The following is a 13,069-nucleotide window of genomic DNA, read 5'->3' as shown; positions in this document are numbered from 1 at the left end:
AAAAGGTTGCACATGCCTGTTCTACAGCATTACATAGACCTGGTAGTTTGAATCAACCCAAGTAGTTACAGTATTTTGTAATGGACTGTCAAAAGTTCTGAGCGCTGGTCAAATCAAATTAATGTTTCGGATTTGCTGCAAGCGAATAATATTTAACCCTTGTTTCATTGTGGACTGGTAATCCGACTTCATACATTTAATCCTTAGAATATTTTGTTGCTAAATTACTGTACAGTGTAGGCTACAGTTAACTTGTATTCCTGCCGAAGAATCGTAATTTACTTCACCTAATGGCGACTTTTTTGAAGACGAAGTTTGACATCACTGTCACAAAAGCTTTTAGCATGACAAAGCAAAAAAGCAAAACAATAAATTTGAAAATATTTATTTTGGCGGTAAAACTCAGAACATTGTCACACAAACACGTCATAAAGGTATAAAACTACTTATCAGCAGCACGCAGCGTGCTGACGTCACATCACAAAAGGCACCACGAATATGTTTACGTCACCAATTTTCGTTGAAACAAAGCGCCTGGGAAACGTTTTATTGTAGATCGTCGAAAACGATTCAAGTCAAGCAGGTTTGGAAGAGACAATTAGTCTACAAAGAGAAACTAAATTTACTATCTATTGGTCCCATTACGTAATGGTACTGAGGTTTTTGAGTTACTCCGCCGAATTCTAGTTTTTGTAAAGTTCAACAAAAACACGTCATCCGCACCGGGGAATCACCGCAAAGAAAAGTTAAAAAAAATCGGTAAAATTTTGAGGTTTCTTCTTTCGCTTTCGATACAGCACAGCGCGACTCCACTTCATACCTGTATCAACCTACGCGCTTGCTTTAGGCATAGTGGCTGTATTACCCATTATGAGGTCACGTCGCTTGTTTATAAGGCGAACGCCGCTGTGGAAACTTCTTTGACATTCGAAGACGAGCAGCGCGATTCATCTGCACGCTGCTCCGTAGCGCAGGGGAGCCGGCCGGCTGTTTGAAATCGTCAGAAGCGACGGAGAGTCTGTCGTCATTGAGGTTTGTTTCTTTCATGATCCGGGAATTTTGCTCGTCGACTTCCTGGGATGGGTCTTTTTTATCGGATCCCGCAACGTCTGTATCTTTCAGTTGCTTTCTAGCGCCTCCAGCGGGCGTAAAAGTTGATTTTGAATAACATTTTGCAGTGGGTTTGTCGCAAGAAAGTTTGGTGACATTTTTAGAAGTTTTCGGAGTAAGTTTATTTGCTGCCGTTGTACCAGGTTTGGAAACCCGGCTGCCTTTGGCTGGAGTCGTGGTTTCCGCACCACGCTGGGTACCAGGTGACGTGAATCGGGATAACGGTTTCACGCCGGGAGAAGAGGAGGGTCCCGGAGGTTTCCTTTCTCTTTGATTCTGACTTGGGGTCTGGGGAGCTACGAGACCGGAAGATCTAGAGGCCGGTCTCGATAGAATCGGTTTTGATTTTGGGGAATTAGGTGAGATAGCTGGCTTGTGGGTCGACGATGAAGTTGTCTTTATTGGTCTGCTAGGTGATGAGGACAGAGTCATGTTAGGAGCTGAGTACCTACTGGGTGACGGGGTTTTTCTGGACGATGGTGACTTTCGTCTTGGGGTGAGATTAGATTTAGATGATAACGCGGTAGTAGGCGAGGGTTTTCGCGTCTCTGTCTTTGCCCTTGTTGGCGTGCTGGTATTTGATTTCGATGGAGTCACCGATGTGACTGGTTTTTTGTTGTCACTTTTATCCCTGACATTAACATTTTTCTTTTTCTTCTCCTCATATTCCGCCTTTTCGGTTTCCTCCTTAACTTGTTCTCCGTACTCCGCTTCCGTTTCTTTCCTTTTTCCAGACTGCGCGAGTTTTTTTATGAAAGTTTTTACTCCGCTGCTGGAAATTCGTCTCGACGGAGACTTGTCAACCTCCTTCTTTCCAATAGGGGGCTTTTTTGCCAAACTCGATGACGCGCTCGGCAGCGACGTCGTGGATGAAGTCATCAGGCGATCTGGTGAAGTCCCGGTAGGTGAAGTTTTGGGCTTAGGGACGCGCCAGGTGAGAGCGGAGCCGCTTTTATACAAAGTGCTTTTGCGCCTGCGCAAGGTGGGCACGGAAGCTGATTGGGAGGAGGGAACTTTGGATTCGGGGGATTCTGGAGTTTCGGAGATTTTCGACTTCTCATCGGCGACTTGTTGATGTTGAACCGCAATTTTTTCCTCGTGTTCATCGTTGATCATTTGTTCTGGAAGTTGCTTGTCGGTGACGTCACGATCGTTTTCTTCCGAGTGTTCACGCATGGATGACAATCGCGTCGTCGACAATTTCTCGAATATCCGGGATCTTTCACCCGCGAAGGTTGCCCGTCTGCTCAGTGAAGATCTTTTCCCCTCTGCAATTCCATCGCTTGATGACGTGAGAGTGAGGATGTTTCCCGTTGAAGCTGCGGCGGAAGTGACGTAATGATACATTTATAAACGTAAAATGGTGGTTTTATCGCCTCATGTAACCTACCAACGAAAATCACAGATCGTTAAATATATAGGAATTGTTACGTCACATACCTGCTCGGTCGATGGCGAACTCTGCCAGTGAGCTACTGCTGCTGCTGCTTCTTCTACTACGATCCAGTGAGGAAAAGTCTTCGTTCGATGAAGCCGACTCCTTGTAGCGCTTGATGCGTTCTCTGATGTCACTATGACGTGTTGGTTTGTTGACGTCATCAAGAACGCGAGACGCAGTCTCCGAGTAGACGTCAACGTCATCATTAGGTGATAGCGAAAACGACTGATCGGATATGGAAGCCAGGGGAGATGTTTTTCGCTGCCATGTACGCCTTCTTCCGTCTGATGACGTCATCAGAGCGTCTTCACTTACGTCATCAGACTTAACAGTCTCAGTATCGCTGAAATCGTCGGATTGGCTTCTAGGAAGCAGGGTGTATGACCTTCTGAGCTGGGTTCTCTGGAACATTCGAGTCCTTTCTCGACTAACGAAGCGATCCATGGACGTCTCGAGGTCGTCCTTGGATGTTTCCTCTTCCTCCTGGGTGTTGGATCCTACCTCAATCATGCTGCTCGGCCTCGCCCGGCTCCTCACGCTACCGGTCCTACGACGTAACATCACCGGGGTGTCAGCCTCGGTAATGCTGACGTTATTGGATACGTCACCGTCCTTTGATTTAGACGCAGGGGACGCGCTTGACTTCAAGTGATCCGTCTTGGTTTCGGGAGATTGCTCCTTCCATGCTTCTCTGCGTTGGCCAACCGGAGGTCGATCTTCCTCGTAGAGTCTGACCACCTCGTTCGGTGACGGTTTCGTTCGTGACACGCGACGTAAGAAGGAACTGTCCTGTTTGCGTAATCCTGATGACGTATATTTTACGTCATCGGACTTCTGTCGCCGGGAAAGTCCCTTATATCTTTGATGAGGAGTCACCAACGAGTTACTCCTCTTCAAAGGACTGATGGTATCGATTAAAATGTCTTTTGTTCCGTCTACTGTGAGGATTGTTTGTGACATGTCCTGTTGCTCGCTGCCCTCTCGTTTGTTCCTTTGTTGGGGGTTTCTGTTATTGTTCAAGTTGTTTTCTCTGCAGGATATAACGAACGTATCAAAAAAGTTCCTAACTTAATACCGATGCCGGAATAACAAAAGCTAGATAATGCGAATCATAACTAAAATTTTTTGGTGAATTCTTCTGTTTAAAATTTACAATATATCGCCTGAACTGTCCCAAGTTCTCAAAAACATCCAAAAATTTTGAATCATTTAAGAAGTTTCTATTTTGAAATTGCTATCTATCTTGCCCAGTGAGATTATTCCGGTCCAGGTACCTTGCTCGGCTTCCACGTAAAGCCCGAGCTATATACTCATATGAAGCCTATATCTTGGCGGTGAATGAGAATCACAAATACAGCGCAATGCCGAACTTATACGAACCTTGATTATTGCGTAATATGAAAAAGACATTCTTATATCATACTCTAACCAACCACCGTCCAATCATCTTCAACCATTTATTTTATGAAAGTAAAAGGTTGTGACGTCATACCTCTTTTTCGCGACCTTTTCTCTCTTCGCGTTATCCTCGGCCGCTTTCTCGAATTTACTACGGAATTCTGTGACCATCTGGAAGCAGAAATTGAGGGAAAAACGGTCGGAATTTTCGCAGAGGTACGTGGCAAGCTCTTTGGTGGCATCCGCGAGGCGTCGCGCTTGTGTTGCCACGTCACCCAAACGCGAAAGTGAATTCTGTTCAAGGAAAACAAACATGTATTGTGCATATGGATCACAACAGATGAATAAGTAAGTTTTTGTTAATTAGAAAGGGCCGATATATTTCGAAATTTAGCTGGAATTGAAAGTTGCAAGCATTTCTATCGTGAAGCAAGAATCATTGCGATAAGACGCTTTCGATAGAAGACCCTGGCATGGCGTGGCGTGGTCACCTCGAGAAAATCTCCGGCATTTTCTTTCAGGTCATCGTCTGCTTCCTCGAGCACTTTCTTCTTTAGCGACAACACGCGGTTTTTGTAGTTAGCAATTTCTTCTCTCACTTCCTCTTCGGAAATTCTGTAAGCGTGCTCTACTGACGTAACTTCCTTTGTCCATTGCATCATTTCCGGGTCGTTCTTCTTCAGTTCCTGATAAATGTTCGATATGAAAAGATATGACTTGTATGTATGACAGCGTTAATTCAGATTACGACCACGATATCAAAATTAGTTTCCAGCCAGTGCTTTTAACCGGTCTACGTCATACCATGGCGACGTAATGCATGAGGGTAATTCCCGGTTTATTCGCTTTTGTGTCTGTGAGGGCTTTTAGGGCCGTAAGTCTGAACCCTGAGGCGTTTCCGAAAGAAGCTCCTCTGTTTAGGTAATTCCCCGCTTGCAGTACCAAGTGCAGGATTGTGGGCAGGGCGTAGCATTGACGTATTTCTGAAAGGACGTATTTGATGACGACACGGTTATCTTCAAAATTATGAATGATGACATCATAGGATTGATGTCATATATTGATTTCACCTTTTATCGCTTTTTGAAGATCTTTGATTGACTGTTCGACTTGCGCCATCGCGTGGTCAAACTCTTCTCTCAACAAAACGACATCAATCCTTAATTTATAATGCGGAACCGAGATTATGCAAAGTAGGAAGTGGTCTGCGGTGTCGAGATGGGAGGAATTCCCCTGAAAATCTGATATTAAATTACATAATTGAAAACAAAACAATAATGGCCTGTAGCCAAATAATACGTAATAAACTTGATCGGTGACGCACTATTACACAACAATACCTTGTAAAACCTTCAGTTCCTGTTTATCCGGAAGTAGTTTACGTAATGCTCGAAGTTTATCTGAGTTCATGAAAGATACGTCACAAGCGCGGATGGAATCGGCCAACACGGTAGTCGACCTGGAAAAATATGATGTTTCTATGGTTAATTATAAGTTGAATGTTTCGTGCAATTTTACTTTAATACTCATCAAATATAAGGCACTAGTGGGCACAACTTTATTGTCTGCCGATGTTTCATTAACCCATTCGAGTTAACTTCATCAGTTGGCAAACTGCCTGATTGTAACCATAGTATATTCACTTTAATATTTTCAACTCATATTTCTAGAAAGAGTCAAATTATCAAAATCGCTTTTAAGATTCACAATTGCTAAAACCTGACGTACACAAATTTATATTTGACGTTAATGCTACGTCACATGAAATAGCAATAAAACAACAACCTTTGATTAAACGAGAAATCTAGATTACAAGGTTAATCATTGACCAGCAGCACGTTTGTCAGACTGCACGTCTACTGCTATTATGATGCCATAATGTGGACCAGGCAAGGGACCAGTTAACTGTAGATTTTCCAACATGCTCCCATAAGAATACAACAGAAAAAGGAAAGCAAAATACACTCAGAAGTTACTACTTAAAAGAATGATTTTTCATAGTTCTTCTAATGAAGACCAAACTATCTCAGTGAGTAAATTATATCAACAAACCATTCCAAGTAGTTTTTGCCAACGGTGGAAAACCCAGATAACGTCAATTTTTCTATTGAAAGTTGGCAGCACCTGTACATTGGGTTAAGCGCTGGAGTGCAGCGACTAGGTTTAGAGGCGACCACCGATGAATTACGACTGTTTGATGAATAGGTGGTGGCTGATCGATCGGGTTTTAATTACAAGACGCTGCGAGATTGACGTTCTTTAAACACCGCGTCGTGATAACGCGCGCGCCGATACAACAAACACCATCGGAGGGGCGTTTATGCACGTGACCCGAAACAAAAAACAGCTTCAAAATAACACAGCGGGGGTTGCCTATTAAGAACTCGGATAAAAGCAACTGTTTGAACTCGACGCTTTTTATCTTTCAGAGTTTCCCACGTTAACCGGTAGATGACGCTGTATAACATAAAGACCTCAAAGTGAACTTGCCCCGACTTGCTTTGAACCTCGTCATAATTACATGTGTTTGTGATGTCACAGAGTTGTTTGCACGTCATGAGTTTCGTTCCCAAAACTCGCATGATTTATGAGATGGACAAACATAGTTAGATTACAGAGTCAGACATTTAATATCGCGCCATGAGCATTGTGATGTAATAAAAGCAATTTAAATTTTTTACCTTTCACCAAACTGGTCATGTTTCGTTAATAACGGCGGAAAGTAATTCTGATCGAAACAACGGACGCTGGGATTTTATTATGTCATAATGATGCGCCCTCAAACGCCAAACTATGCATTACTGCGAAGTCGTGTAATAAGGTTCCTTTAATAAAATAGTGACTTAATAATACTGCACCTGGGCAATATTAAAACGTAATGAATTCCTGAAATCTTGATAAAATAATCACTGATAAGAAATTCATTCATCATGACTTTCAAAGAAAGTCTATAAAAGTTCAATAAAAGACTTGCGGGTGAAACTCTTGTCTCTCTAAGTCAAGTTGAAAAGGCCCACACTTATTAGCGTCGAATCACGCAGCGCCTCCCAGCGGGATGAAGCACGCAACAATAAACGCGGAAACATGTTCTAGGTCATTCGGAAATCGAAGCAATGTTACGTGGAGATTCGCAGGGAAATTTGTCTGGAAGTTGAGGAAATATTCACAATCTGCTTCATACAGAAGCTCAACGCAATAAAGGTCGAGCCGCTTATGTGTTGTCGCGAACGCCACTATTTTATGATAATCACCATGGCAACAATCCAACTGTTTATACAAATGTGCTTTTAACAGATTTCAAGTTTACACAACGTAACAATACACAATTGTTACCCGCAAACCGCAAACGCTTGGCCAAGTGTACATTTTTGACGCGACCAAGTTCCAAAATCTCTATCTTGTCATGTTGATCGCAAAAATAAACAGGACATTGTATTAGACAGAGACAAGCAAAATGACGTGTCGAATCCCAAGAGCGTCGTCGCCAGTCTACTATGGCATCATAATATTTATGTTATGACGTCACAATAGCACAGTAGTAGAATTTAACCGGACAAAAAGTTGTAACGGCAACAACATAAACGGTGGTTAGCGGACGACAGCAATAAAATTTGACTAATCTGAGTAAGCTCAAAGCTACTCTCACGCGATTCTATTATGATGTCACAAACGAAGTGTTAAAGAAAAACAAGAAAAATATTTTGTTTTGGTTAAACAGAGATAAACCCAACGTGCCTATACCTGCGCATAGAGCAAGTACTGGGTCGACCAAAGGGTTAAAGAAAACACAATGGACATTATTGCGAAGTGATAAGCCTTTGTGAAGTCATGTAATAAATTACTGTTAAATTGATCCACGTTAAAATGTAATAGATTTCGAAATACTTTCAAATGCTACGGTTAAGGCAGGAACCGGAACCCTTTGATATTTTCACCTCAAAAAGCTGCGACCACTTAAAGCGCATATCCTCCAAGCCCCTATAAACCCCTTAAGCTGATGAAAAGCTGGCGAATGAGACAAGTGCTTTGCGTAATCCACTATCAAGTTCAAAGTTTGGACAGTAACAGACTTAAGCACTTGAAGAAACCAGGCTATCTTGGGTGCGCTGACGATACATATGAGACATATAAGCTCGCTTGATTCTTCTGGACGCAGATACAGGAAAGCGCTCGCGTAATCGCGTCCTTTTTAGACTTGATTTTATGAAATGTGCAAAATTGCTTTTGGGATTTGAGTAACTGGAATATATTGGTAAATGGTGAAACTGTGACAAAAATGTCTTGCATTCGTTACAGGCGATGCGTTACGCTACGGACAGCGTTGCGCGTTGTCATGTTTCTAGGTTACCAACTGCATGAAAGAATGGACGGAAAATCTCAAATAAGCCAACAAGCTGTTGTCACATAATTATATAATTAACTCGACAATGAAACTGTTTAAAAGAACAACTTAAGTGGCCTCGCTATAGGATACATTCAGCTTTGTCAAAATCTTAGGTTCCACTCAAAGAAATCTTATAACGAGACTAACCTGGGCCTTTAATTACAAAAAAGCGATAATTAGAAGCAATTAACTCTGTGAAGAGGTTTTTATTCAGTTTTTATGACGTCATGTTGAGCTTTATCACCCCGCTTTAGAAGCTGGGTAATTCAATACCCCACTGAAAGGGTGAGGCGTGGTGACGACACAGCCCCTACATGGGAGCGTGTGATGAAGGGTTAGTTTGGAAATTAGACCAAATTTACGATTTTTAAAACGGCTGAAAACTTGACTGTTCTGATTTAACGTAATAAAGTCGGCTTGGCCTTGACCATGTATAGACATCCACTTAAATTCCTACACTAATCGGAATCGAGCAAAATTTTGTCCTTTCTAAACTTTTAATTTCATTTAAGAAAGAGAATTAAAACTTACCTTTTAAACTGACGTAGAAATATGTTGACATTGAGGCTTCGCTTTGCATCGATAAGGCAGATCTGAATGAGAAAGAAAAAACTTGGATTAAATCGAACAACTTCAGGGGTTTAACACAAAAACCTTTTCATATGTTTTTATACTAGAATTATCACCCAAACAAACTTGAAACGCACAACTTGGACTTTTGCCGATCGAGGGGCTTTTAACTAACTTGAATGAAATACAAAACAGTTGAGTCATAAGCAAGGGCTGATTGAATTATGATCGAACAACTGATTATCATTGAGTAGTTTAAGCACGTATTTAAGTAGCGCAAAGTGGAAAAGTTGGAAAATCTCTAAAAAAGGCTGAGAGTATCCTAGAATTCAGGTGAAGCTACCTTTGTAACCGGCCAGTGAAAGTCGTTTTCAAACTTCAAACAATTTCAAGACGAACTTCTTTAAGATCTAACCCGCGATAAGTATTTACATATTGTTACGTCATCAAAACATTCTAGAAAAAAAAAACGTTTACCACGAACGACCAACACTTCAAAACCATCCTGTTAATTACGCTTTTAAAGCCGAAGTTAGGGCCGGTACACGAATTCAAGTGGTGGGCAAGTTGTAAGCCTTAACAAGCTTATTCAGAAATTGTGGCAAATAACGATGGCAAGGAATATGACACAACAATGTTATCTTTATTACCGAATCACACATTATGGTGTGACGTCATATGGCTTCGAGTAACTTCAGTCCAAGACGACCAACAACAATGAGTTAAAATAGGTCGCCCCCCTAGATCACACTCCGATTTTTAAAAGCGGAGAAGCATGTCCATTGTAGTGCTTTGATTGTAGGAGAAATAGGAAGTTTATTTTGGCAAAACTCAACACCGTGGACCGTTCCTCAACATTTCTCACTCGCGTTAAATTTTGTCAGGTTTGTCCTGATTCGGGACAGTAGCCTGAAATAACCTTTAAGCAGTAGTGACGTCACTTGCCTTTGAAAATAACCAGTTGAAGGAAGACGTTAATTAAGCAAAGTCTTTTGTGACGACATAAAGCGGTTTTTGTTGTGTAATGCATTGATCTTTTATAAAGGGGTGATCTGGCAACGATTCGCACATAGGTGGGAAATGATGTGGGTCTTGGATTACAACTTTGAAAATCAAGATTTTCAAACAATAGCGAGCGCGCGACAGCAAATCGATGAACAACTTCGAGCTCGGTGACGTGCTGATGCCATGTTGGTGAGTATTAATTAGTAAGTTACATGTTCCAAAACCAACCAAGCCGAATGATTTTAAACTTAATGCAGTGTCACATAATAATACAACCTATAATTAGATACAAACACCCATATAAGCAAACAAACGCGATTATGAGGTCACACAACGGAGAGTGGAAAAGAATGACGCAAAACGACCCGGTGTGCACATATTGCTGCCAACTCCATGTTGGGAGAAGCAATCGTCATAAATGGGAAATAGGAATAAAGCACGGTCAGACGCATCTTTCCACACTACGGCTTACATAATTAATTATCTTGCTCCGGAATAACGGATATTTCCCATATTAAGTTAAACAAGCTTGATGACGTCGTCCCTACCTTGCCTTTGACGTCATCAGAGTTTGACGAATCGGAATCGTTTTGCGTTTGTGAGGACGGAGGGGCGCTGGGAGAACGTCTCCTGATTGGTCGATCTTCTACAGCAAACAGATCCTCAATCGCCTGAAAATCGACCTGGATATGGCCTTGGCCTCCAGCCCAGATGCTGTTGTCAGCTTTCATTATCTGAACATCCGGGATCTTTTCCCAGTTTAGCCTGCAATGAAATACGAGCGTGACTTGCAGGTTTATCGGTCGTCAACTGCGGCATGCTGCGTGTTTACGATGAATAAACACAGGTAAATAGTGAGCGACGCCCTTTCATATTTGCCCTGACCAGCGCTTTCTGCCCAACCTACCGTCTTAGTTTGGTTTTCGTAGGCTCATCCCTTGACAGATGCGGGCTTCGTATTCCAACATTACTCAGGGGCGGTATACCCAACAACGGAGGGGGCGGTGGAGGAGGAGGGGGTGGGGGAGGAGGGGGAACACCTTTAACGGACGAAATATTGAACAAGGCCGGGCGTGAGGTAGTATCGGGTCCGGTTGAAACTTTCTGCGGCAAGCAGGCGTCGGATTTCCGGTCAAAGCAATCTGAATCGCTTGGGCTGCGATGCGAGTCCGTTTCAGTGGTCGAGTCAAAACTGCTTTCCAGGGAGGTAGATGTGGTACCAAGGTCCGGGGCAAGATAGTCATTCTGGGGTAGAATGGACGGCGCTTCCATCCTGTTAACTTATACACCTTACCCTAGCATAGTCGCTGCAAAACATAGAAATACCCACATTATGAAATGCATCTGCACGTGTACTGCATTTATTAAATTGTATGGTATCGGAATTTTTATTCTCGAACTCAGCAAAGTCTTTGCACAACTTAAACTCGTGGCATTACAATTGGACATTCGTGGAAACAACTAATATATTATAATATTTTAACGTATTCCTTAAATGGCTTTCAAACTGAATATCTTGAGCGTTTACCAGCTATCATCAAACCTAAAGCACCGTGCTATAACAGAGTAGCCTTCCAACAGCAAAAGCACAACGCCAATAAACAACTCAAAGTTCTGCTAAAACTCACGCAAATCTATCTGCTGAAAAATTCATATTAGGATCTTTTCCCAACTCTCCGTCTCCCTCTGGGCACGACAAAATGTGTTGCTTTATAATCCGATTATTACATCACGATGCAAACACAATTCGTTTTGTTTATAAACACTTTGGATTTGAGCGAAAACATTCAAAAGAAAAACATTCCCTGCGGGACAACAGTAACTTTAAAAACTTCATAAATACCGATTTTTTGCAGTTAGACACTTTTTAATGTCCGTAACAAAATAAAAGGCTACTGCTCGGCTGGTTTAATAGCCTGGCAACAGAAAGATTGCCAAGCGTCAACCAACGGCGCCCGAATAAGGCGTTTAATTTAACCTACATAGGCATGTACCGACCTATGACACAGCTGATTACACGCAGGACACAGCACGCCAAATATTCAATCAAGCGAAACGAAATTAAAAGCGAAATTCCTGACCGGTTTCACCTATTCTCTGCAAATAACAAACTGAAACATTTAAATTACCGTACAGGTACGTTATTTCGTTACGTTTCTTTTGACTGATAAATGAAAGTAACGTCATCAGAACTCAAATTAAACCACAATTCTGCTCGTAAAGAATTAGTTTTAACCTAAGGTTTTGATTATTTAATGTTGAACTTATTATCATTTTCATAACTTGCCATGATTTTTTCCTCTTCTCTTTACTGGGCCATGAGTTTTTTTACCAGTTTTTACATCATAAAGCAGCCTGTGCCAAACAACTTTGGAATTCGTCCAAGCATTGCTAAGTTATTTTATTATGGTGTTAGCTATCGTTCTAAGCCACTCCTACAACCCTAAAGCTTATTTTATCGATGACAAACGCGCTTTTGTTATTTCTACGTGTCTTTCATCTAGGCTACAAGTACAGGGAGCCTTCAGCAGGCCCAGCTCAGCAATTCGAATTTGTTTGTTTAACGCCAATATATTGAACCAAATTGTTGCCCGCTCAAGTAATATATCGCCAGTTTCATAACATAACTGCATGGACATCTCAAACGTCCATTTAAACTAGAACAACGGATTAAAAAATTGAAATGAGCAAAAAACGTGTCACACATCGACAACCCTTGCTGACAACACTCCGCACCGGCTCATGCACCATTATGAGGTCACAGAAGTATATTTACTTTGTAATCATAACGATTAAAGTATTCCATTGTGTTAATCGGTTTCAAAGGCAACAGAATAAAAACTACGGTTTTGAAATGTCGCTTTCGTAATTAATGTTTAAAGTTCTAAAATTTTAATCTTAGAAATTACAGACTACAATTTTTCCTTAAATATAGCAGCGCTGTGAAGAATGACCTTAGTTAATATTAAAGTTCTACTAAGTAACCAAAAAACACAACTCCAACCAGATGCAGCTGTGGTCGGAGTTAATGCTCTTAAAACAACACTCCTTTCTTAGGCACAAGTGTATTTGTGATGTCATAATAGCCCTCAACCTTTGGTGACTTACATTTTATTGGGATGACAATAGCTATGTGACTACCAATGAAATATTTGTAAACATTT

The 13,069-nt window shown here is 41.6% G+C and overlaps 1 protein-coding gene across 1 annotated transcript; it reads right to left on the bottom strand.

Annotated features, from left to right (window-relative positions):
* Window positions 1–240: 240 nt before the first annotated feature.
* Window positions 241–11,208, bottom strand: LOC143468677 (uncharacterized). Its single transcript, XM_076966019.1, has 10 exons — window positions 10,813–11,208; window positions 10,454–10,670; window positions 8,862–8,923; window positions 5,287–5,405; window positions 5,017–5,187; window positions 4,751–4,929; window positions 4,438–4,632; window positions 4,041–4,240; window positions 2,551–3,578; window positions 241–2,429 (listed from the first exon to the last, which is right to left on the bottom strand). Exons 1-10 carry the CDS (start codon window positions 11,175–11,177, stop codon window positions 877–879), a joined length of 4,089 nt encoding a protein of 1,362 aa, XP_076822134.1. The 5' UTR covers window positions 11,178–11,208; the 3' UTR covers window positions 241–876.
* Between the last annotated feature and the right edge of the window lie 1,861 nt (window positions 11,209–13,069).

The sequence above is a fragment of the Clavelina lepadiformis genome, chromosome 1 (assembly GCF_947623445.1).
Source record: "Clavelina lepadiformis chromosome 1, kaClaLepa1.1, whole genome shotgun sequence".
Lineage (NCBI taxonomy): Eukaryota > Metazoa > Chordata > Ascidiacea > Aplousobranchia > Clavelinidae > Clavelina > Clavelina lepadiformis.
The sequence above is the reverse complement of the archived record's forward strand: the minus strand, read 5'-3'. Positions and strand labels throughout refer to the sequence as shown.